Source organism: Mobula hypostoma, chromosome 28 (genome assembly GCF_963921235.1).
Source record: "Mobula hypostoma chromosome 28, sMobHyp1.1, whole genome shotgun sequence".
In the NCBI taxonomy this organism is placed as follows: domain Eukaryota; kingdom Metazoa; phylum Chordata; class Chondrichthyes; order Myliobatiformes; family Myliobatidae; genus Mobula; species Mobula hypostoma.
Window position 1 is genome coordinate 32,687,487 of NC_086124.1, and position 25,645 is coordinate 32,713,131.

The 25,645-nt window shown below is 50.4% G+C and overlaps 1 protein-coding gene across 1 annotated transcript in view; it reads right to left on the minus strand.

Annotated features, from left to right (window-relative positions):
• Positions 1-232: 232 nt before the first annotated feature.
• The window catches only part of foxp3b (forkhead box P3b), a 53,960-nt gene continuing 28,547 nt past the window's right edge, over positions 233-25,645 (minus strand). The window contains exons 8-12 of the mRNA XM_063035525.1: positions 22,043-22,139; positions 15,434-15,510; positions 11,962-12,063; positions 9,859-9,980; positions 233-1,072 (exon numbers count right to left, since the gene is read on the minus strand). Of these exons, the coding sequence (XP_062891595.1) occupies positions 1,030-1,072; positions 9,859-9,980; positions 11,962-12,063; positions 15,434-15,510; positions 22,043-22,139 (441 nt within the window). The 3' untranslated portion in view covers positions 233-1,029. The remainder of the gene's footprint in view (positions 1,073-9,858; positions 9,981-11,961; positions 12,064-15,433; positions 15,511-22,042; positions 22,140-25,645) is intronic.

Consider the following 25,645-nt stretch of genomic DNA (forward strand, 5'->3'; position numbering starts at 1 on the left):
TCATAGGTGAATACAGAGTTCATGGCTGCATCCTTAGCAGAGTGTAGGAACAGAGGGATCTTGGGGTCTGTATCCATAGATAACTCAAAGTTGTTGGGCAAGTTGATAGGGCGGTTCAGAAGGCATGTTGACCTTTATTAATGGGAAGTTGATATCCAGAGCCATGAGATAATTGTTGCAGCTCTATAAAACCCTGGTTAGAATACTGAGTTCAGTTCTGGTCACCTCATTATCGGAAAGATGTGGAAGCTTTAGAGAGTGTGTAGAGGAGAATTACAGGATGTTGCCTGAAATACCGAGCATGTCTTATGAGGATAGGTTGAGCGAGCAAGGGCTTGTCTCTTTGGAGCAAAGGAGGCTGAGTGGTGACTTGACAGAGGTGTACAAGATGATAAGAGGCAGAGTTTTGAGTGGACAGCCTTTTTTTCCCAGGGCGGAATTTGAAGGTGGGAGGAAAGTTTAGGAAGGAAGTCAGAGGTAGGTTTTACACACGGAATCGTGAGTGAATGGGTGGTAGAGGTAGATACATTAGGGACATTTAAGAGACTTAGACACATGGATGATAGAAAAATTGGCAAGTTATGTGCAAGGGGAGGGTTCGGTTGATCTTAGAGTAGGTTAAAGGAGCTACAACGTGGTGGGCCAAAAGAGCCTGTATTGTGCTGCAGTGTTCTGTGAGACGGAAACTTGACGGTACTGAAGCCCTCCCCGACCTGTTCCTGAGTAACAGGGAGTAACACTCCCACTGAAGCCCCACCCAGAAGAGTGGCAGGAGGAGGGTGTGGGTGATGCCAACATGTTTGTGGTTGGGATTTGGTGTGCCCAGACAAACACGCAGTAGAATGCTCCCAGGTGTCGGTTTATTTATTGCAAAGGTAGAATCTGGCCCGGCGCTGAGGGTGCACAGTTCAGGGAGCTGGGGGTTGGGGGGTTGGGGCAGCAAGCTCAGGCGAGGCTGCGGCGTTAGGGCGGGCAGTCGGTTTCCTCTCTCCTGCTGGAGCAACTTGAAGCCTCGCTCTCCAGCCACGTTCACCTCTGGTCTGCCTGTGGGCTCCATCGTGTCTCCTGCCCCCTGAAAGAAACCAGCAGCAGTGGGTGTGGCCCTGGACACGAGCAATTGCTGTTTCCCACAAAACTCACCCCCACTCTCCCACCGTCCAGAGCAGATGTCATGGGTGTTGTGGAACAGCCTACTTTTGTCATTGCTACCCAGGACACAGCAGCCTGTGCACACAATGATCTCTCTACCCACAATAAATAGTCCCTCCCTCTGAACCACCCACATCCATGCCTTGTTTTCAGGAATTGGTGGTCTTATTGGACTTTGGTCAGATCATAGTCTGAGTACTGTGAGCAGTTTTGAGGCTCTTATCTAAAAGATGTGCTGGCACAGGAGAGGGTCCAGGGAAGGTTCATGGCAATGATTATGGGAATGATAGGGTCAATGTATTAGGAGCCTTTGATAGTTCTGGCCTGTACTCACTGAGTTTAGAAGAATGATGGGGATCTCATTGAAACCTACCAATTATTGAAAGGTCTGATAGAGTCAATATGGAGGATTCTGGGACCAGAGGGCACAGCCTCAGTATAGAAAGACGTCTCTTTAGAACAGAGGTGAGGAGAAATTTCTTAGCCGGGGATGGTGAATCCCTTCTCTCTCCCCACTCTCCGCTCTGGCTGTCCGCTTGATCTATGCTTCTTGTCATCTTGTGCATCTCTGTTATGTCACCTCTCATTCTCCTTTGGTCCAAAGGGAAAAGCCCTTGCTTGCTCAACTGATTGTCATAAGACATGCTCTCTCATCCAGATAAATCTCCTCTGCACCCTCTCTAAAGCTTCCACATCTTTCCTATGAAACTGAACTGAATCCCGGGGGAGTTGATGGGGATGTGGGAGAATTAGTGATAAGATTGAGGACAGGGGCTTGATGGTTGGCATAAACTCAATGTGACAAGAGCTTGTTTGTTTAGCATCCTGAGATTTCAAAGTATATCGTTGCTGGGTCTAAACTCTCTCCCTTAACAGTACCGTGAGAGCGCCTTTACCACAAGGCCACTCAGCCCCTCCCACTGAAGGGCATTTGGGAGGTGGGCAGCAGTGCCCAGAATTTGTAGCTCATTCAGTAAACAATCCCATGCTCCCCTAAACTCTGAACCCAGAGTCATGAAGGAATCTCTTCCCCCGGCCTGTTTTATGGGCTGGAAATACCCCTGCTCACATGCATTTATGAGTAGAGAAAGTAAGGGAGGGTAAGTTCAAAGATGTGTGGGGCAAGTTTTTTTTAAACAAAAGCTTTAGCCTTATTTGTCACATGTATGTTGAAACGTCAAAACATACAGTGAATGGGTGTCGTTTGAGTCAACGACCAACACAGACCGAGGTTGCATTGGGGGCAGCCCGCCAGTGTTGCCACACCAATATAGAATGCCCACAACTGACTAACCGTGATCTGTATGTCTTTGGAACGTGTGAGGTAACCCACGGGGTCACAGGGAGAACGTATAAAATCCTTCCAGACAGTGATCTACAGCTGGCAATGGAAAGTGTTATGTTTACTTCCCACAGAACCCTCTCTCATCTTAAGTACATGTTAGTGAGAATATTCTCACTTTAAATACCCTCTCTCACCTTAACTACGTATTAGTGGTAATATTAGACCATAAGGTATAGGAGCAGAATTAGACCATTTGACCCATTGAGACTGCTCCACCATTTCATCATGGCTGATCCATTTTTCCTCTCAGCCCCAATCTCCTGCCTTCCCCCTATATCCCTTCATGCCCTGACCAAATAAGAATCTATCAACCTCTGCCTTAAATATACATAAAGATTTGCTCTCCACAGATGCCTGTGGCAACAAATTCCCCAGATTCACAACTCTGGCTAAAGAAATTCCTCCTCATCTCTGTTCTAAAAGGACACCCTTCTATTCTGAGGCTGTGTTCTCTGGTCTTAGACTCTCCCACCATAGGAAACATCTTCTCCATCCACTCTATCAAGGTCTTTTACTATTCGATAGATTTCAATAAGGTCATCCCTCATTCTTCTGAATTCCAGTGAACATAGGCCCAGAGCCGACATTCTTCACATGACAAGCTGTTCAAATCTGGAATCATTTTCTTGAACATCCTTTGAACCTTCTCCAGTTTCAGCACCTCCTTTCTAAAATAAGGGGCCCAAAACTGCTCATAATACTTAAACACAATATAATCTGCAGATGCTGGGGTCAAAGCAACACTTACAACACTCTGGAGGAACTCAGCAGGTCGGGCAGCATCCGTGGAAAAGATTGGTCGACGTTTCAGGCTGGAACCCTTCGTCAGGACTGACGGGGGAAGGGGCAGAGGCCCTATAAAGAAGGTGGGGGGAGGGTGGGAAGGAGAAGGCTGGTAGGTTCCAGGTGAAAAACCAGTAAGGAGAAAGATAAAGGGGTGGGGGAAGGGAGGCAGAGAAGTGATAGGCAGGAAAGGAGAAGAAAGAATAGGGGAAAACAATGGGTAGTAGAAGGAGGCGGGACCATGCGGGAGGTGGTAGGCAGCTGGGGGAGGGGGCAGAGTGACATAAGGATAGGGGAAGGGAGGGGGAGGGAATTACCGGAAGTTGGAGAATTCTATGTTCGTGGGCTGGAGACTACCTGGACGGTATATGAGGTGTTGCTCCTCCAACCTGAGTTTAGCCTCATCATGGCAGTAGAGGAGGCCATGTATGACATACCTGAAGGGGAGTGGGAAGCAGAGTTGAAGTGGGTGGCTACTGGGAGATCCTGTCTGTTTTGGTGGACGGAGCAGAGGTGCTCGACGAAGCGGTCCCCCAATCTGCGTCGGGTTTCACCGATGCAGAGGAGACCACACCGGATGCAATAGATGACCCCAACAGACTCACAAGTGAAGTGTTGCTTGTGAAGGTGGGGTCCTGCTGAAGGTGGCGGAAGTTGCGGAGGATAATGTGTTGAATCCGGAGGCTAGTGGGGTGGTAGGTGAGGACAAGGGGAACTCTGTCCCTGTTGTGGTGGCGGGAGGATGGGGTGAGAGCAGAAGTGCGGGAAATGGAGGAGATGCGGGTGAGGGCATCATTGATGACAGCAGAAGGGAAATCACGATCCTTAAAAAAGGAGGACATTTGAGATATCCTGGAATGGAAAACCTCATCCTGGGAGCAGATGTGGCGGAGACAGAGGAACTGGGAATAGGGAATGGCATTTTTGCATGTGGTGGGGTGGGAAGAGGTATAGTTGAGGTAGTTATGAGAGTCAGTGGGCTTGTAGAAGATGTCAGTGGACAGTCTGTCTCCAGAGATGGAGACCGAGAGATCGAGAAAGGGGAGAGAAGTGTCTGAGATAGACCAAGTGAATTTGAGGGCTGGGTGGAAGTTAGAAGTAAAGTCGATGAAATTGACGAGCTCAGCATGGGTGCAGGAAGCAGCACCAATGTAGTCGTCAATGTACTGAAGGAAAAGTTGGGGAGCAGTACCAGAATAGGTTTGGAGCACAGACTGTTCCACATAACCAATGAAGAGGCAGGCATAGCTAGGGCCCATGTGAGTTCCCATAGCTACACCCTTAGTCTGAAGAAAGTGGGAAGAGCCAAAAGAGAAGTTATTGAGTGTAAGAACCAGTTCCGCCAACCGGAGGAGGGTAGTGGTGGTGGGGAACTGGTGAGGTCTATTATCCAGAAAGTAGCGGAGGGCTTTGAGGCCTTCTTCATGGGGAATGGAGGTGTATAGGGATTGGACATCCATAGTGAAAATGAAGCGGTTGGGACCGGGGAACTGGAAGTTATTGAAGAGGTGGAGGTCATGGGATGTATCCTGGATGTAGGTGGGGAGAGACTGAACTATGGGTGACAAAATGGAGTCCAGGTAGGCAGATACAAGTTCGGTGGGACAGGAGCAGGCAGAAACTATGGGTCTGCCGGGACAGTCAGGCCTGTGGATCTTGGGGAGGAGGTAAAATGGAGTGGTACAGGGTGTGGGAATTATGAGCTTAGTGGCTGAGGATGGAAGGTCTCCGGAGTTGGTAAGGGTAGTGATGGTACGGGAGACAATGGTTTGATGTTTTTTGGTGGGGTCCTGTTCTTGGGGTAAGTAAGAGGAGGTGTCAGAGAGCTGCCGTTTGGCCTCAGTGAGGTTGAGGGTCCGTCCGCCAGACTACTACAGCACCATCTTTGTCAGCGGGTTTGATGGTGAGGTTGGGATTAGTGCGGAGAGAGTGGAGGGTGGTGCGTTCAGAGGGAGTGAGGTTGGAACAGGAGAAAGGAGTGGTGAAGTTGAGACGGTTGATATCTCGGCGACAGTTGGAGATAAAAAGATCGAGTGCAGGTAGAAGGCCTGGGTGGGGTGTCCAGGAAGAGGAGGAGGGTTGAAGATGGGAGAAGGGGTTATCAGTAGGGGGACGGGAATTTCTGCCAAAGAAGTAGGCTCGGAGACGTAGGCGATGGAAGAAGAGTTCAGCGTCATGGCGGGCATGGAACTCACTGCGGTGTGGACGGAGGGGGACAAAAGTGAGGCCCTTGCTAAGGACAGAACGTTCTGCCTCAGAGAAGGGAAGGTCAGAGGGGATGGTGAAGACACGGCAAGGGTTGGGGGTGGGGTCGGAGGAGGGTGAAGAGTGGGAGGTCTCGAGGGAGAGGGGGTTGGGATGTTCAGGGAGAGTGGGGTTAGGGGAGGATAAGGGATCAGAGGAATGGAGGGGTGATGAGGGGTAGAGGGAAGGTTGGGAGTCGCGGGGAGGAAAGAGGGTAGTGGGGGAATCAGTGGCAGTGAGAGCGGTCCCGGTCCGGAGAGGGTCGGGACCTTGGTCTGAGCTGGATCTGGAGCTGGGGGTTGACTTTACTTCTAACCTCCACCCAGCCCTCAAATTCACTTGGTCTATCTCGGACACTTCTCTCCCCTTTCTCGATCTCTTGGTCTCCATCTCTGGAGACAGACTGTCCACTGACATCTTCTACAAGCCCACTGACTCTCATAACTACCTCAACTATACCTCTTCCCACCCCACCACATGCAAAAATGCCATTCCCTATTCCCAGTTCCTCCGTCTCTGCCGCATCTGCTCCGAGGATGAGGTTTTCCATTCCAGGATATCTCCAATGTCCTCCTTCTTTAAGGATCGTGATTTCCCTTCTGCTGTCATCAATGATGCCCTCACCCGCATCTCCTCCATTTCCCGCACTTCGGCTCTCACCCCATCCTCCCGCCACCACAACAGGGACAGAGTTCCCCTTGTCTTCACCTACCACCCCACTAGCCTCCGGATTCAACACATTATCCTCTGCAACTTCCGCCACCTTCAGCAGGACCCCACCACTAAGCACATCTTTCCCTCTCCACCCCGGTCCCACCGCGACTCCCTGGTCCACACGTCCCTCCCCACGGATCTCCCACCTGGCACTTATCCCTGTAAGCGTAAGTGCTACACCTGTCCCTACATCTCCTCTCTTGCCACCATTCAGGGCCCCAAACAGTCCTTCCAGGTGAGGCAACACTTCACTTGTGAGTCTGTTTGGGTCATCTATTGCATCCGGTGCTCCCGGTGTGGCCTCCTGTACATCAGTGAAACCCGACGCAGATTGGGGGACTGCTTCTTCGAGCACCTCCACTCCATCTGCCAAAACAAACAGGATCTCCCAGTAGCCACCCACATCAATTCTGCTTCCCACTCCCATTCAGGTATGTCCATACATGGCCTCCTCTACTGCCATGATGAATCTACACTCAGGTTGGAGGAGCAACACCTCATATACTGTCCAGGTAGTCTCCAGCCCCTTGGTATGAACATAGAATTCTCCAACTTCCGGTAATTCCCCCCCCCCTTCCCCTATCCCTATGTCACTCTGTCCCCTCCCCCAGCTGCCTACCACCTCCCGCATGGTCCCGCCTCCTTCTACTACCCATTGTGTTTTCCCCTATTCTTCCTTCACCTTTCCTGCCTATCAGCTCCCTGCCTCCCCTCCCGCACCCCTTTATCTTTCCCCTTACTGGTTTTTCACCTGGAACCTACCAGCCTTCTCCTCCCCACCCTCCGCCCACCTTCTTTATAGGGCCTCTGCCCCTTCCCCCTTCAGTCCTGACGAAGGGTTCCAGCCCGAAACGTCGACCAATCTTTTCCACGGATGCTGCCCGACCTGCTGAGTTCCTCTAGCGTGTTGTGAGTGTTGCTCATAATACTTCCAAGTGAGGCCTCAGCAGTGCTTTCTAAAGTCTCAACATTACATCCTTGCTTTCATATTCTAATCATTATTCCATCTGCCACTTCTTTGCCCATTTTCTTAAACAAGTCCTTCTCCAGCCCCACTACTTCCTCAAAACTACCTGACCCTCCACCTTTCTTCGTATCGTCTGAAGACTCTGCGACAAAGTTATTAATTGTCATCCAAATCATTAACATTTCCGTAAAAAGAATCAGTCCCAAAACAGACTTCTGGCACACCACTAGTCACTGACAGCCAACCAGAAAAGGCCCCCTTTATTCCCACTCCTGCCAGTGCTTTATCCATGCTGGAATCTTCCCCGTAATACCATGGGTTCATAGCTTTTTAAGCGGCTTCACGTGTGGCACTTTGTCAAAGCCTTCTGAAAATCCAAATACACAACATTAACCAATTCTTCTTTGTCCATCCTGCTTGTTATTTCTTCAAAGAATTCCAACAGATTTGTCAGAAAAGATTTTCCCTTATGGATACCATGCTGGCTACTGCCTATTTTATCATGTGCCTCCCCAAGTACCCCAAAACCACACTCTTAACAATCGACTCCAACGTCTTCCCAACCACTGAGGTCAGACTATCTAACCAATAATTTACTTTCTTCTCCCTCTCTCCCTTCTTGAAGAGTAGAGTGACATTTGCAATATTCCAGTCTTCTGGAATCTAGTGATTCTTGAAAGATTATTACTAATGCCTCTGGAATCTCTTCAGACACCTCTTTCTGAACCCTGGGGTGTACACCATCTGGTGACTTATCTAGCTTCAGACCTTTCAGTTTCCCAAGAACCTTCTCCCTATTCATGGTAACTTCACACACTTCATGCCCCCTGACACCTGGAGCTTCCAGTATACTGCCAGTGTATTCCACAGTGAAGACTGTTTCAAGATACTTATTCAGTTTGTCTGCCATTACTACCTCTCCAGTATTGTTTTCTAGTGGTCTGATATCCACTCTTGCCTTTTACACTTTATGTATCTGAAGAAACTTTTAGTATGTTCTTTAATATTATTGGCTAGCTTACTTCGGTATCCCATATTTATCTTAATGACTTTAAGTTATCTTCTGTTGGTATTTGAAAGCTTCCCAATCCTCTAACTTTCCTTTAATTTTTGCTCCATTATATGTCCTCTCTTTGGTTGTTATATTGGCTTTGACTTCTTGTTAGCCACGGTTGTGTCATCTTGCCTTTAGAATACTTCTTCCTCTTTGGGATATATATACCCTGTGCCTTTTGAATTACTCCAGAAATTCTAACCATTGCTGCTCTGCCGTCATCCCTGCCAGTGTTCTTTTCCAATCAATTCTGGCCAACTCCTCTCTCATGCCTCTGTAGTTCCCTTTACTCCACTGTAATACTGATAATTTAGCTTCTCCTCAAAGTTTAGGGTGAATTCGATCATTTTATGATCACTTCCCCTTAAGGGTTCTTTTACCTTAAGCTCTCTAATCAATTCTGGTTCATTGCACAACATCCCATCCAGAATAGCTGATCTCCAGTGGGCTCAACCATGAGCTGCTCTAAAAAGCAATCTCGTAGGCATTCTAGAAAATTCCCCCTCTTGAAATTCAACATGATTTCCTAACATAGCAGCATATATTCTCACTTTTAATACCCTCGTTCACCTTAAGTACATATTAGTAGGGTCATTCTCACCTTATATATGTATTAGTGGGGCTATTTAGAACATAGAAAGGTACAATAAAGACCCTTTGGCCCACAGTGTTGTGCTAACCTTTTAACCTACTCTAAGCTCAATTGAACCCTTCCCTCCTACATAGCCTTCCGGTTTTCTACCATCCCATCTCTAAGAATCTTCTCCAATTATTTGCCCCCGCTGAGGTAAGACTCTGGTCTATTCCATAGCCGCCATCATCATTATGTGATGTGACACATGACGTGGGAGACCATGGTCTTCCATCTGTCTCTAATCTGACAAGTTCTAATAAGCTATTCAAAACATTTGCCTGTCCATCCTTTGATGTAACTCATGAATGTCGTGCGCTGTTGACCGCGTTTGGCACAACACAAGCACCTGTTCCTGTGCTGTGTTGCTCTGGGGAGGAAGGATTGCCCTTGCCTATTCGGGGGTGGATTTTGTGCAGGAGTAATCGGCCTCGTTGGGATTGTGCAGAGTCCCTCTGAGCTCTGGTTTCTGTGTCCACAGCAGTACGCCCTGACCTTTGAGTCGGTGAGCTGCAGATGGGGAGTGTCCAATGAAGAAAGAGGATCTTCCTTGCTGGGTAAGATAGGACACCAGATTAGGAAAGGGAAAGAGTCCATGAGACCACTTCCCCAGCACACAGAATTCTGGTCCAGGCTGGGGGAGGAATGTCTTCATTGGGAATTGGGAAAGTGCAATTTTCCTTGCACTCCCTGAGGCTGGCTGGGTCGTGAAGAGATTCTGCAGATGCTGGAAATCCTGAGCAATGCACATACAAAATGGTGGAGTGAGTCAGCACATCAGGCAGCATCTGTGAAGGGCAATATAAAGTTAATGTTTTGGGCTGAAACATTTCATCAGGACTGGAAAGGAAGGGGACATGGAGGAGGCATGAGGTGGTGCCCCCATTGTCTTAACCTTATCCCCCACACAGGGAGCTGAGGGACAGGGAGGGGTCTGGACTCTGTGAGGCGGTGTTCTCCCCAGGGCCTACCTGCTCGCCCTGCGTCCCTGCCGTCTCTGGTACTCCAGTTCGTCCACAGTCCAAACGGCCCCCTTCACATCCTCCAGCCGCACAAAGCACTTGTGCAGACTCAGGTTGTGGCGCACGGCATTCTGTGGGGATAGGGAGAGGGTGAGGATTGGGCCAGGAGACCCTACTGCATTGGTACTGACCTCCCAGTCTGCTCCATCTCACCCTACCAATCTGAAACTCATCACTCACTCTGTCATCAAACCCATCCATCACCACCTGAGATTTTCAAGTGTACCACCCACACATCACTCTCTGTCGTGAAACCCGCTGTCACCCTCTCCGTCATCAAACCACCCGTCACCCCCTCCATCATCAAACTACCAATCACCCGACCCCCTCCTCGTCAAACCACCTGTCACCCTGTCTGTCCCCGAACCCACCCGTCACCCCTTCTGTCATCAGACCCGCCCGTCACCCCTCACAGTTGTCAAACGCGCCCGGCACCCCTTCCATCAAAACCATCGTCACTCCCTTAACCTACCACCTGCCCCACCCATCACACCCTCTCTTAACCAAATCTTCCCACCCCACCCATCACTAAGTGCCTTAACCAACTTGAGCCACCCCACCCATCCTCGGTGCATCAGGAGCTCTGAATAAGGCTGCCCTCATTATTCTAAACTCTAAGGAACAGCTACCTGTCTGGTCTATCCCAGAGTTACCCTGCTGTATTTCCTTCAGTCTCTTTGCACTTTTACTGTTTCCTGCTTTCGATACGGGGACCAGAACTGTGTGTGGTTCTCCATGGGTGGCCTTAACAGCACCCTGTCCAACTGAAACAAGACTGCACAATTCTTAATCTCCAAAGCCTTATCAATAATGGCCAACATGTTGCTTGTTTTCTTCCCAACCTGTTGGACTCGCCAGCTAACTCTGCGCATGATCTCTACACAATCCTCCTGAACTTCACCCAGTTAACTCTGTCCAGTAAGACAATCAATAACCCTGCGAGTGATCCCTACACAAAACACACCTCTGTTCTTCCCCTCTATGTACCCCAGGTTGGGGACCCCTGCCTTAAACATTTCACTTCTCACCCTAAATCCATGACCTCCAGTTCTAATCTCACCCAACTTCAGTGGAAGAAGCCTCTCAGAGTGTAACACCTCACACTTGTCTGTATTAAATTCATCTACCATTTTTTTCCAGCCCTTATCATAATACCAAGTGCTGGGGTGGAGATAGGTCTACACCAAAGGGAGTGTAAGGTGCTCCTTCCCTCCACTAGCCTGCAAGGTGTAGCACCTGTTTAGCTTCCCCTCCCCCGAAAAGGGACAGGGTAGGCATGGGAGCAGGTGGATGGTCGTATGAGCAGCAGGTACATATCAAAAGTCCTGCTTACGCGACCACTGACGGCAGGCAGACAATCTCTGAAGAGTATCGATAATGACTGGGGTCACCCGTCTTGTAAAGACACTCCCCAGAGTCAATGGCAGACCACTTCTGTAGGAAAATTTGCCAAGAACAATCATGGTCATGGATAGACTATGATCGCCCACATCATATGACATGGCACGTAATGATCTCAACCCAGACTTTCACCTCTTTTGATATCATCAGCAAACTCTGAATCCTTCACTCTTGTTTCCTGTAGCAGGGTGAAAAACTAATCCCTGGGGTTGCCCTCCACCCTGAAGAACCCATTTATTCCAACTCTCTGGTGTCTGTGTGAGTGCCAGGTTTCAGTCCCTGCTGACGCAGCTGCTCCCAAACCTGGGGCTCTTCATTTATCCACCAGCCTCCCTCTACCTTGCCAACCGGATCCCACACAATCCCTTGACACCCAGCTCCTCACCTCCTGTCCCAGCCCACCCATCTGACCAACATAATGTTCACCACAACACTCCAGCTCATCTCATCATTTAAAACCTGCGAATCTCCCCATTCTGACTGCCCAACCAATGCTCACCCCTCACCCACAAACCTTGCAATTCTCTCCCCACCCCTGTCCACCCTCCCAATTGATCCTTACACCCCAATTCCACCCCTTACATCACCTCACTGCCTAGAACCTGTTCCCTGCCACACCCTGGTCTGTGAGCCATGAGCAGGTTCCCTCACCTTCCAGGTGGCAGTGTTGTAGCGGAAGTAGGCAAAGCGGCGGGTGAACCAGCGATAGATATCGTTGAGAGCAAGCTGCCGATTTGGTGACTCCAGGATGGCCTAGGAGGCAGGAACACAGTTACTGTGCTGGACATTGTTTCTGATACAGCTCTCCATCAACTGAACGCAAGCATAAATCCAAATTGAGGTCTGGCAGGGACATGCCATGGATGTGTCGGTGTTACAGTGAGGGGTGTGGGGTGTCTCGGTGTCACAGTGAGGGGTGTGGGGTGTCTCGGTGTCACAGTGAGGGGTGTGGGGTGTGTCAGTGTCACAGTGAGGGGTGTGGGGTGAGTCGGTGTCACAGTGAGGGGTGTGAGGTGTGTCAGTGTCACAGTGAGGGGTGTGGGGTGTTTCGGTGTCACAGTGAGGGGTGTGGGGTGTGTCTGTGTTACAGTGAGGGGTGTGGGGTGTGTCTGTGTCACAGTGAGGGGTGTGGGGTGAGTCGGTGTCACAGTGAGGGGTGTGAGGTATGTCAGTGTCACAGTGAGGGCTGTGGGGTGTGTCGGTGTCACAGTGGGGTGAGGGGTGTGTTGGTGTTACGGTGTGGGATGTGTCGGTGTCACAGTGAGGGGTGTGGGGTGTGTCAGTGTCACAGTGAGGGGTGTGGGGTGTGTCAGTGTCACAGTGTGGGGTGTGTCAGTGTCACAGTGAGGGGTGTGGGGTGTGTCAGTGTTACAGTGTGGGGTATGTCGGTGTTACAGTGAGGGGTTTGGGGTGTGTCAGTGTCACAGTGAGGGGTGAGTCGGTGTCACAGTGAGGGGTGTGGGGTGAGTTGGTGTTACAGTGAGGGGTTTGGGGTGTGTCAGTGTTACAGTGAGGGGTGTGGGGTGTGTCGGTGTCACAGTGAGGGGTGTGGGGTGTGTCAGTGTCACAGTGAGGGGTGTGGGGTGTGTCAGTGTCACAGTGAGGGGTTTGGGGTGTGTCAGTGTTACAGTGAGGAGTGTGTGGTGTGTCAGTGTCACAGTGAGGGGTGTGGGGTGTGTCGGTGTTACAGTGAGGGGTTTGGGGTGTGTCGGTGTCACAGTGAGGGGTGTGGGGTGTGTCAGTGTCACAGTGAGGGGTTTGGGGTGTGTCGGTGTCACAGTGAGGGGTGTGGGGTGTGTCAGTGTCACAGTGAGGGGTGTGGGGTGTGTCAGTGTCACAGTGAGGGGTGTGGGGTGTGTCGGTGTTACAGTGAGGGGTTTGGGGTGTGTCGGTGTTACAGTGAGGGGTGTGAGGTGTGTCAGTGTCACAGTGAGGGGTGTGGGGTGTGTCGGTGTTACAGTGAGGGGTGTGAGGTGTGTCGGTGTTACAGTGAGGGGTGTGGGATGTGTCAGTGTCACAGTGAGGGGTGTGGGGTGTTTCAGTGTTACAGTGAGGGGTGTGGGGTGTGTCGGTGTCACAGTGAGGGGTGTGGGGTGTTTCAGTGTTACAGTGAGGGGTGTGAGGTGTGTCGGTGTCACAGTGAGGGGTGTGGGGTGTGTCGGTGTCACAGTGAGGGGTGTGAGGTGTGTCGGTGTTACAGTGAGGGGTGTGAGGTGTGTCGGTGTTACAGTGAGGGGTGTGGGATGTGTCAGTGTCACAGTGAGGGGTGTGGGGTGTTTCAGTGTTACAGTGAGGGGTGTGGGGTGTGTCGGTGTTACAGTGAGGGGTGTGAGGTGTGTCGGTGTCACAGTGAGGGGTGTGGGGTGTGTCGGTGTCACAGTGAGGGGTGTGAGGTGTGTCGGTGTTACAGTGAGGAGTGAGTGGTATGTCAGTATTACAGTGAGTGGTGAGGGGTGTGCTGGTGTCACAGTGAGGGGTGTGTCAGTGTCACAGTGATGGATGTGGGGTGTGTCGGTGTTACAGTGAGGGGTGTGAGGTGTGTCGGTGTCACAGTGAGGGGTGTGGGGTGTTTCAGTGTTACAGTGAGGGGTGTGAGGTGTGTCGGTGTCACAGTGAGGGGTGTGGGGTGTGTCGGTGTCACAGTGAGGGGTGTGAGGTGTGTCGGTGTTACAGTGAGGAGTGAGTGGTATGTCAGTATTACAGTGAGTGGTGAGGGGTGTGCTGGTGTCACAGTGAGGGGTGTGTCAGTGTCACAGTGATGGATGTGGGGTGTGTCAGTGTCACAGTGATGGATGAGTGGTATGTCAGTGTCACAGTGAGGGGTGTGAGGTGTGTCGGTGTCACAGTGAGGGGTGTGGGGTGTGTCGGTGTCACAGTGAGGGGTGTGAGGTGTGTCGGTGTTACAGTGAGGGGTGTGAGGTGTGTCGGTGTCACAGTGAGGGGTGTGGGGTGTGTCGGTGTCACAGTGAGGGGTGTGAGGTGTGTCGGTGTTACAGTGAGGAGTGAGTGGTATGTCAGTATTACAGTGAGTGGTGAGGGGTGTGCTGGTGTCACAGTGAGGGGTGTGTCAGTGTCACAGTGATGGATGTGGGGTGTGTCAGTGTCACAGTGATGGATGAGTGGTATGTCAGTGTCACAGTGAGGGCTGTGGGGTGTGTCAGTGTTACAGTGAGGGGTGTGAGGTGTGTCGGTGTCACAGTGAGGGGTGTGAGGTGTGTCAGTGTCACAGTGAGGGCTGTGGGGTGTGTCGGTGTCACAGTGAGGGGTGTGAGGTGTGTCGGTGTCACAGTGAGGGGTGTGAGGTGTGTCAGTGTCACAGTGAGGGCTGTGGGGTGTGTCGGTGTCACAGTGAGGGCTGTGGGGTGTGTCAGTGTTTCAGTGAGGAGTGAGTGGTATGTCAGTATTACAGTGAGTGGTGAGGGGTGTGCTGGTGTCACAGTGAGGGGTGTGTCAGTGTCACAGTGATGGATGTGGGGTGTGTCAGTGTCACAGTGATGGATGAGTGGTATGTCAGTGTCACAGTGAGGGCTGTGGGGTGTGTCAGTGTTACAGTGAGGGGTGTGAGGTGTGTCGGTGTCACAGTGAGGGGTGTGAGGTGTGTCAGTGTCACAGTGAGGGCTGTGGGGTGTGTCGGTGTCACAGTGAGGGGTGTGAGGTGTGTCAGTGTTACAGTGAGGGGTGAGGGGTGTGGGGTGTGTCGGTGTCACAGTGAGGGGTGTGAGGTGTGTCAGTGTCACAGTGAGGGCTGTGGGGTGTGTCGGTGTCACAGTGAGGGGTGTGAGGTGTGTCAGTGTCACAGTGAGGGGTGAGGGGTGTGGGGTGTGTCGGTGTCACAGTGAGGGGTGTGAGGTGTGTCAGTGTTACAGTGATGGATGAGTGGTATGTCAGTGTTACAGTGAGGGGTGTGGGGTGTGTCGGTGTCACAGTGATGGATGTGGGGTTTGTCAGTGTTTCAGTGAGGGGTGCGGGGTGTGTTGGTGTCACAGTGAGGGGTTTGGAGTGTGGCAGTGTTGCAGTGAGGGTTGAGTGGTGTGTTGATGTTAAAGTTAGTGTGTGGTTTATTGCAGGCTGATGTGATCTCGCGTTATTAATTTTGCAGCAAATTTTCTCTGAAGTCACTCACCCATCGGATGAGTGCAGCATATGTTAGTGGTGGCCGGATGTTGCACACTTTATAGTATTCCAGGGCGGTGTTGGTTCCTGAAATGAAGTTTAATCCGGCAGATTCAATCATTGATATATTACCCTGGATTTAAATTTTCTGCATTGACCACCCCCCCCCCCCACTGGGTTGCAGCGAATACCCACAATATGATTCCTCATAAGACATTTAGTAGGAGCAGAATTAGGCTTTTCAGCTTATCTGGTTCGCTTTGTCATTCCATCCCTCTCAACCCCACCCTCCTGCCTTCTCTCCATATCCTAAAGGTAGGGTGATGCAACTGTTGCAACAAGGGATGTCGAAGACAGCATAAAAGTAAAAGAGAGGGCATACAGTATGGCAGAATTTTAAAAATCAACAGGAGTCAACAAAAAAGCCTTTATGAGAGAAAAGATGAAATATGAAGGGAAGCTAGCCTATAATTTTAAAGAGGATGTCAAACGTTTTATCAGATGTATAAAGTGTAAAAGGGAGTTGAGAGTGGATATTGGACCACTGGAAAATAATGCTGGTGAGCTGGTAATAGGAGACAAATAAATGGCAGATTAACTCATTTTGTATCAGTGAAGACACTAGCAGAATTTCGGGATTGACGGGACAGAAGTGAGTGTTGTTGCTGTTAGTAAGGATAAAGTTCTTGGGATGCTGAAAGATCTGAAGGTGGATAAATCATCTGGACCAGATGGACTGCATTCCAGGGTCTGAAGGAGGTGGCTGACAAGATTGTGGAGGCATTAGTAGTGATCTTTAAAAAATCACTAGATTCTGGAATGGTTCTGGAGGACTGGAAAATTGCAAATGTCACTCCACTCTTTAATAAGGGAGAGACGCGGAAAAAAGAAATTAGTTTGATCTCAGTGGTTGGGAAGATGTTTGAGTTGATGTGGTTTTGGTGTACTTGGACGCACGTGATTAAAATGGGCCAAAGTCAGTATTATTTCCTTAAGGGAAAATCTTGCCTGAAAAGTCTGTTGGAATTAGAGGAAAAAAAACAGGCAGGATAGACAAAGGAGAGGAAACTGGAGCACCTGAAAGAAACCCACGTGGTTACAGGGAGAACATACAAACTCCTTACAGGCAGACGTGGGAAATAAACCTGGGCCGCTGGTACTGTAAAGCATTGTGGTGACCATTATGCTTTAGCCAGAAGGTACTAAATCTGTGGAATTGCGGCTATGAATGCCAAGTCATTGAGTATATTTAAGTTTAATGTTGATAGGTTATTGATTAACCAGGGCATCAAAGATTACAGGGACAATCCATCAGAATGGGGTTGAGAGTGATTTCATGATTGAATGGCAGGGCAGACTTGATGGGCTGAATGGCCCAATTCTTCTCCTCCGTCTAATGGTTTATACTCTTTAAGAAATCCAACACTACCTCCTCCTTTATCTCAAAGTGCCCTAGGACATCAACATGCTCAACACTGATCTCCCTATCCTCCTTGGTAAAAACCGATGTAAAGTACTCATTAAAGGACCTTACCTACATCCTCCATATCCAAGCAAATGTTCCCCCTTTATCCCTGAATGGCCCTACCCCCTCCGTAGTTATCCTCTTGCAGCTAATGTATGTATAGAATGCCTTGTCTTTGGATTTTCTTTATTCCTACTTTCCAAGGACTTTTCTTGGCCCCACTTGGCTTGTGGAGTTCTTTTCTGGCTTCTTATAATCCTCAAGGGCATTATTTGATTCTAGCTTCCTAAGCTTTACATATGTTTCCTTTTTTTCCTTGATTAAATCCCTTAACATCCAAGGTTGGCTTACCTTGCCAGCCTCGTCCTTCCTTCCGACTGGAACATACCTGTCCTGTACTCTGTGCAGTTGGTCTATAAACACCTTCCACGTGTTGGATGTGAACATCCAAAAACAGCTGTTCCCAATTAACTCTCCCTCGTTCCTGCCTTATACTCTTAAAATTTGCCCTGCTCCAATTTAATACTCTCCCACAAGGTCCATACTTAACCTTATCTGCAGCCACCTTAAAACACAAGGAGTTGTGGTCATTGTTCACTCACTGTCAGGTTAGTCACCTGGCCAGGCTCATTACCCAACACCAGATCCAATAGAGCCCCTCCTCTTGTTGGACTGTCTACGTATTGATTTAAGAATCTCCGCTGGATGCACCTAACAAATTCTGCCTCATCTAAACCTTTTGTGCTCAGAAGGTCCCACTTTATATAACGGAAGTTGAGGTCCCTTATAACAACAGCCCTATTGTTTTTACACTTTTCCTTAATCTGCCTGGATATCTGTTCCTCAATGTCCCGGTGGCTATTTGGCAGGTCGTCAGAGTGATTGTACCCTTCCTGTTTTGAGTTCTACCCGTATAGACTCAGTGGATTCCATTCTGTCCCCTCCATGCAGCTGAGTTATTGTCCCTGATTAGTCATGCAACTCCCCCTTTCCACCTCCCCCTGTATCATAGAAACATAGAAACATAGAAAATAGGTGCAGGAGTAGGCCATTCGGCCCTTCGAGCCTGCACTGCCATTTATTATGATCATGGCTGATCATCCAACTCAGAACCCCGCCCCAGCCTTCCCTCCATACCCCCTGATCCCTGTAGCCACAAGGGCCATATCTAACTCCCTCTTAAATCTTTTCTAAAACGTTGAAACCCTGGGACATTAAGCACCCATTCCTATCCCTCTGTCAACCAAGTCTCTGTAATGGCTGCAACATTATCGATCCATGCTTAAGTTCATCTTCTAGCATTAAAATAGACACACTTCAAACTATTCTTCCCATCATATCCTCTTGCCTGATTTTACTGGCCTGAAAATCTACCTCCCTCTACATCCCCACACTTTCTGATCTGGTGCTCCGGTTCCTATTCCCCTGCCAAACTAGCTTAAACCCTCTCAATATTTGTTCTCCTCCAATTTAGGTGCAACCTGTCCCTCTTGTCCAGGTCACCCTTGTCCCAGAAAGAGTTCCAGTTATCCAAGAACCTGAAACCCTACCCCTGCACCAGTTCCTCAGCCACTCATTCATCTGTACTTTTATCCTGTTCCTGCCCTGACCAGCATGTCCCACTGGAAGTAATCCGGAGATGACTACCTTGGAGGCCCTGCTCTTTAGCCTCTTCCCTAACGTTTTATACGTTGTGTAGAACCTCTTCCCTTAGTCTACCTACGTCATTGATAACAATGTGTACCACGACCTCTGGCTACTCACCTCTGTTGAGAATATTCTGCAGCTTCTGTGAAACATCCTGGACCCTAGCACCTAGAAGGCAACCACCATCCCAGCTTCTCTTTTACAGCCACAGAATCCACTGCCCGTCCCCCTAACAATTAAGTCTCCTATCATCATCATTCTGCCCGATTTCACCCTTCCCTGATGAGCCTCAGAGCTGGCCAAGTGCCGGGCTGTTGCTGTGCCCAGATGGGTTATCCAAGACCCCCCCCCCACCCTTAGTCCCCCAGCAATATCCAAAGGGGTATACTTGTTGCTGAAGGGGATGGCCACAAAGGAGCCCAGCACTAACTGTATATTCCCTGTACTTCTCCTGGTGAGCACCCATCTACAATCTGAAGCCTGCACTCTGGATGTGACCACTTCAGAAAAAGTTTCATTTCTGAGGTTTTCAGCCACGTACATCCTGAGTACATCCGGCTCCAGCTCCAGTTCCTTGACCTTGCCAATCAGGAGCTGAAGTCGGGTGGACTTACTGCAGATATTCTCACTAGGAGACTGTTTGGTACCCTGCAATCCCACATCTCACAGGAGGAGCATTCTTGTCGTTGAAACCTTTTGTGCCAAAAGCTGAAACTAGACATTCTAAAACTATCCCACTCCAACAATGGCTGCTCCGCTTAAACCTAACTTTTTTAAAATTGGCCTTTCCAAGTACTTAATAGATCGCTATGATTGAAGCCTGTCGAAAATTCCCAAAAAGCCCCGAGCTCTTTCTAAACCTCCCACTGCCTCCCCAAAACGAGCAACTGCTTGCGATGATTGAAGTCTGCTGTAAAAGCGTATTAAAATAACACATTTTTCATACTGATGCCTGGTACAGTGAAACCTCTTCAGAGTGAAATTAATTTTAATTTTTAAAATTGGCTTTATTTACGATATCAAATATATACAAATGAAGAAACGGTGCAAAACAGAACCTAATCATTCATGATCACAAGTTCGTGGGTGTTATCAGCATATCTATCAACATACGATGCAGTTACAAGGAAGGCATGACAGAGGCTATATTTCATTAGGAGTTTGAGGAGATTTGGTATATCACCAAACATACGTGCAAATTTCTACAGATGTACTGTGGAGGACATTCTGCTGGCTGCATCACTGTCTGGTATGGGGGTGGGGCACTGTACAGGATCGAAATAAGCTGCAGAAAGTTGTAAACTCAGTCAGCTCCATCATGGGCACCAGCCTCCCCAGCATCCAGGATACCTTCAAGGAGTGATGCCTCAAAAAGGCAGCATCCATCACCCAGAACATGCTCTTTCCTCTGCCATCAGGTTTCTGAATGGACAAGAGTCCATGAATTTTTTCTCACATTTTGCAGTACTCATTTAACTTTTTTAATGTGTGTGTTCATATATAGTAATTTATAGTTTTTATTATCATGTATTGCAATGTCCTGTTTCTACATAACAACAAATTTCATGATACATGTCAGTGATATTAAACCTGATTCTGATTCTATGTAAACAGACATACACACATAGCACCATCGTCCCTTGCATGCTCCCCTTTTCCTTGATCGAGAGCCTTTCCTGCCCGACTCAGCCCCTCTGTATGCGGAAGGAGCCAAGGTTGTGGCCCCTCCCCCCCCCCCATAGAGTCTTTCTGTTGGTTGCACTGAGCCTCAGCGTGTCTCTCAGCACGTATTCCTGCAGCCTGGAATGTGCCAGTTGGCAACATTCCCTTACAGACAGATCAATGTGCTGGAAGACCAAAGGGTGGGCTTTCACCAAGCTGATGATCTTACAGCAGCACTTGATGTCTGTTTCCCTGTGTGTCTCTGAGAACCCTTAGATTAGAGAGTCCTCTGTTATTCAGCTAATGCAGATGAATCAGGACACTGACCCTTGCAATCGTCTCTACATCCTCTTATTAAATCCACCGTCTGCAAAGAGGTGGATGCCCCGAGGACAGCGTACTTTGGGAGTAATATGTCCTCTGAAGCAGAATTAGACCATTTGGCCCACCATGTCTATTCTGCTATTCCCTCAATGGTTTCCATTGAATCCATTCACAGTTAAACCCCTTCACCCTGTTGTGTATTACACTGACTTCAGTGGTTGGGGAGATATTGGAGTCCATTATTAAATATGAGTTTTCGGGGTATTTGGAGGCTCCTGATAAAATAGGCCAAAGTCAGCGTGGTCTCCTCAAGGGGAAATCTTGGCAGACAAATCTGTTGGAATTCTTTGAAAAAGTAACAAGCAGGATAGACAAAGGAGAGTCAGTGGATGTTGTTTAGTTGGATTTTCAGAAGGCCTTTGAGAAGGTGCTGCACATGAGGCTGTTTAACAAGACAAGACCATGGTATTACAGGAAAGTTACTAGCATAGATAGAAGACTGGCTGACTGGCAGGAGACACAAAGTGTGAATAAAAGGGGCCTATTGTGTTTGGCTGACTTTGACTAGTAGTGTTCCACAGGGGACTGTGTTGGAACTGCTTCATTTCACATTAAATGTCAATGATTTGGATGATGGAATTGATGGCTTTGTGGCCAAGTTTTCAAACAACACGAAGATAGGTGGAGAGGCAGGTAGTGCTGAGGAAGCAGGGAGCTTGCTGGATGATTTAGATTGGGAGAATAGGCAAAGAAGTGGCAGATGGAATATCATGTAGGGAAGTGTATGGTCATGCACTTTGACAGAAGGAATAAAGACATAGAATGTTTTATAAACGGAGAAAATCCGACATGCAAAGATACTTGGGAATCTTTGTGCAGGATTCCCTAAAGGTTAACTTGCAGGTCGAGTTGGTGGTAAGAGAGGCAAGTGCAATATTTTGCATTCATTTTGAGAGGACTAGAATATAAAAGCAAGGATGTAATGCCCCTTGTGTTAAAAAAAAGACGTGCTGCATTTGCCAAGGGTCCAGAGGAGGTTCATAAGAATGATTCCAGGAATGAAAGGGTTAATATATGTGGAGTACTTGCTGGAGTTTAGAAGAATGAGCGGAGGGGATCTCATTGAAAAATATTGAATATTGAAAGGCTGAGACAGAGTATACGGGGAGAGGATATTTCCTATGGTGAGGGTATCTAGGATCAGAGGGAACAGCCACAGGATAGATGGACATCCATTTAGACCAGTGATGAGGAATTTCTTTAGCCAGAGGGTGGTGAATCTGTGGCATTCATTGCCATAGGCAGCTGTGGAATCCAAGTCATTGAGTATATTTAAGGTGGAGGTTGATAGTTCTTGCTTAGTTAGGGTGTCAAAGATTTATCAGGAAAAGGCAGGAGAATAAGGATGGGAGAGATAATAATCAACCATGATGGAATGGTGGAGCAGACTTGATGGGTCAGTGGCATAATTCTGCACATATGTCTTATGGTCTTAAATCCATTAAGACAAATTTGTGTTACCTGTGAGTTGCTTTAAGCTGTCCTTGTCCCACTGTTGACTTTCACTGGAGTCCACTGATACCAGAGGAACTGCACAAATCCTCAACCAGTCAGAAACCTGGACAGCGGGGATAGACACAGTGAAGGGGGTAGTTATGTTGGTGTTACATTGAGGGATGTGGCGTGTGTTATTGTCATAATATGGGATGTGTCAGTGTTACAGTGAGTGGTGTGGGGTGTGTTATTGTCGTAGTATGGGATGTGTCGGTCTTACAGTGACGGGTGTGAGGTGTGTTATTGTCACAGTATGGGATGTGTCGGTGCAGATTGAGGGATGTGGGGTGTGTCAATGTCAGAGTGAGCGTTGTGAGGTGTATTAGAGTGTTATGGTGTAGGTTGTAACAGACTGTCACAGTGTGGGATGCATCACAGTGTCACGGTGTGGTGTGTATCACAGTATCACAGTGTGGGGTGTATCACAGTGTCACGGTGTGGGGTGTGTCACAGTGTCACGGTGTGGGGTGTATCACAGTGTCACGGTGTGGGGTGTGTCACAGTGTCACGGTGTGTAGTGTGTCACAGTGTCACGGTGTGGTGTGTATCACAGTATCACAGTGTGGGGTGTATCACAGTGTCACGGTGTGGGGTGTGTCACAGTGTCACGGTGTGGGGTGTATCACAGTGTCACGGTGTGGGGTGTGTCACAGTGTCACGGTGTGTAGTGTGTCACAGTGTCACGGCGTGGGGTGTATCACAGTGTCACGGTGTGTAGTGTGTCACAGTGTCACGGTGTGGGGTGTGTCGCAGTGTCACGGCGTGGGGTGTATCACAGTGTCACGGTGTGTAGTGTGTCACAGTGTCACGGTGTGGGGTGTGTCACAGTGTCACGGCGTGGGGTGTATCACAGTGTCACGGTGTGTAGTGTGTCACAGTGTCACGGCGTGGGGTGTGTCACAGTGTCACGGTGTGGGGTGTGTCACAGTGTCACGGCGTGGGGTGTATCGCAGTGTCACGGCGTGGGGTGTGTCACGGCGTGGGGTGTGTCACAGTGTCACGGCGTGGGGTGTGTCGCAGTGTCACGGCGTGGGGTGTGTCGCAGTGTCACGGCGTGGGGTGTGTCACAGTGTCACGGCGTGGGGTGTGTCGCAGTGTGGGGTGTGTCGCAGTGTCACGGTGTGGGGTGTATCGCAGTGTCACAGTGTGGGGTGTATCACAGTGTCACGGTGTGGGGTGTGTCACAGTGTCACGGTGTGGGGTGTGTCACAGTGTCACGGTGTGGGGTGTGGTGTGTCACAGTGTCACGGCGTGGGGTGTGTCACAGTGTCACGGCGTGGGGTGTGGTGTGTCACAGTGTCACGGCGTGGGGTGTGTCACAGTGTCACGGTGTGGGGTGTGGTGTATCACAGTGTCACGGTGTGGGGTGTGTCACGGCGTGGGGTGTGTCACAGTGTCACGGCGTGGGGTGTGTCACAGTGTCACGGTGTGGGGTGTGTCACAGTGTCACGGCGTGGGGTGTGTCACAGTGTCACGGCGTGGGGTGTATCACAGTGTCACGGCGTGGGGTGTATCGCAGTGTCACGGCGTGGGGTGTATCGCAGTGTCACGGCGTGGGGTGTGTCACAGTGTCACGGCGTGGGGTGTGTCACAGTGTCACGGCGTGGGGTGTGTCGCAGTGTCACGGTGTGGGGTGTGGTGTGTCACAGTGTCACGGTGTGGGGTGTATCACAGTGTCACGGGGTGGGGTGTATCTCAGTGTCACGGCGTGGGGTGTGTCACAGTGTCACGGTGTTGGGTGTATCGCAGTGTCACGGCGTGGGGTGTGGTGTGTCACGGTGTGGGGTGTGGTGTGTCACAGTGTCACGGCGTGGGGTGTATCGCAGTGTCACGGGGTGGGGTGTGTCACAGTGTCACGGCGTGGGGTGTGTCACAGTGTCACGGCGTGGGGTGTGTCACGGCGTGGGGTGTATCGCAGTGTCACGGTGTGGGGTGTGTCACAGTGTCACGGTGTGGGGTGTATCGCAGTGTCACGGTGTGGGGTGTGTCACAGTGTCACGGTGTGGGGTGTGTCACAGTGTCACGGGGTGGGGTGTGTCACAGTGTCACGGCGTGGGGTGTATCACAGTGTCACGGCGTGGGGTGTGTCACAGTGTCACGGCGTGGGGTGTATCGCAGTGTCACGGTGTTGGGTGTGTCACAGTGTCACGGTGTGGGGTGTATCGCAGTGTCACGGTGTGGGGTGTGTCACAGTGTCACGGCGTGGGGTGTGGTGTGTCACAGTGTCACGGCGTGGGGTGTATCACAGTGTCACGGTGTGGGGTGTGTCACAGTGTCACGGCGTGGGGTGTGGTGTGTCACAGTGTCACGGCGTGGGGTGTATCGCAGTGTCACGGTGTTGGGTGTGTCACAGTGTCACGGCGTGGGGTGTATCGCAGTGTCACGGTGTGGGGTGTGTCACAGTGTCACGGGGTGGGGTGTGTCACAGTGTCACGGCGTGGGGTGTGGTGTGTCACAGTGTCACGGCGTGGGGTGTATCGCAGTGTCACGGTGTTGGGTGTGTCACAGTGTCACGGTGTGGGGTGTATCGCAGTGTCACGGGGTGGGGTGTGTCACAGTGTCACGGCGTGGGGTGTGGTGTGTCACAGTGTCACGGCGTGGGGTGTGTCACAGTGTCACGGTGTGGGGTGTGTCACAGTGTCACGGCGTGGGGTGTGGTGTGTCACAGTGTCACGGTGTGGGGTGTATCGCAGTGTCACGGTGTGGGGTGTGTCGCAGTGTCACGGCGTGGGTTGTGTGTGTCGCAGTGTCACGGTGTGGGGTGTGTCACAGTGTCACGGCGTGGGGTGTGTCACAGTGTCACGGTGTGGGGTGTGTCACGGTGTGGGGTGTGTCACAGTGTCACGGCGTGGGGTGTATCGCAGTGTCACGGCGTGGGGTGTATCGCCTTGTCACGGTGTGGGGTGTATCGCAGTGTCACGGTGTGGGGTGTGTCGCAGTGTCACGGCGTGGGGTGTATCACAGTGTCACGGCGTGGGGTGTATCACAGTGTCACGGTGTGGGGTGTGTCACGGTGTGGGGTGTGTCACAGTGTCACGGTGTGGGGTGTATCACAGTGTGGGGTGTATCACAGTGTCACGGTGTGGGGTGTGTCACGGTGTGGGGTGTATCACAGTGTGGGGTGTATCACAGTGTCACGGTGTGGGGTGTATCGCAGTGTCACGGCGTGGGGTGTGTCACAGTGTCACGGTGTGGGGTGTGTCACAGTGTCACGGCGTGGGGTGTATCACAGTGTCACGGCGTGGGGTGTGTCGCAGTGTCACGGCGTGGGGTGTGTCGCAGTGTCACGGCGTGGGGTGTGTCGCAGTGTCACGGCGTGGGGTGTGTCGCAGTGTCACGGTGTGGGGTGTGTCGCAGTGTCACGGTGTGGGGTGTGTCACAGTGTCACGGTGTGGGGTGTGTCACAGTGTCACGGCGTGGGGTGTGTCGCAGTGTCACGGCGTGGGGTGTATCGCAGTGTCACGGCGTGGGGTGTGTCGCAGTGTCACGGCGTGGGGTGTGTCACAGTGTCACGGCGTGGGGTGTGTCACAGTGTCATGGGGTGTGGTGTGTCACAGTGTCACGGCGTGG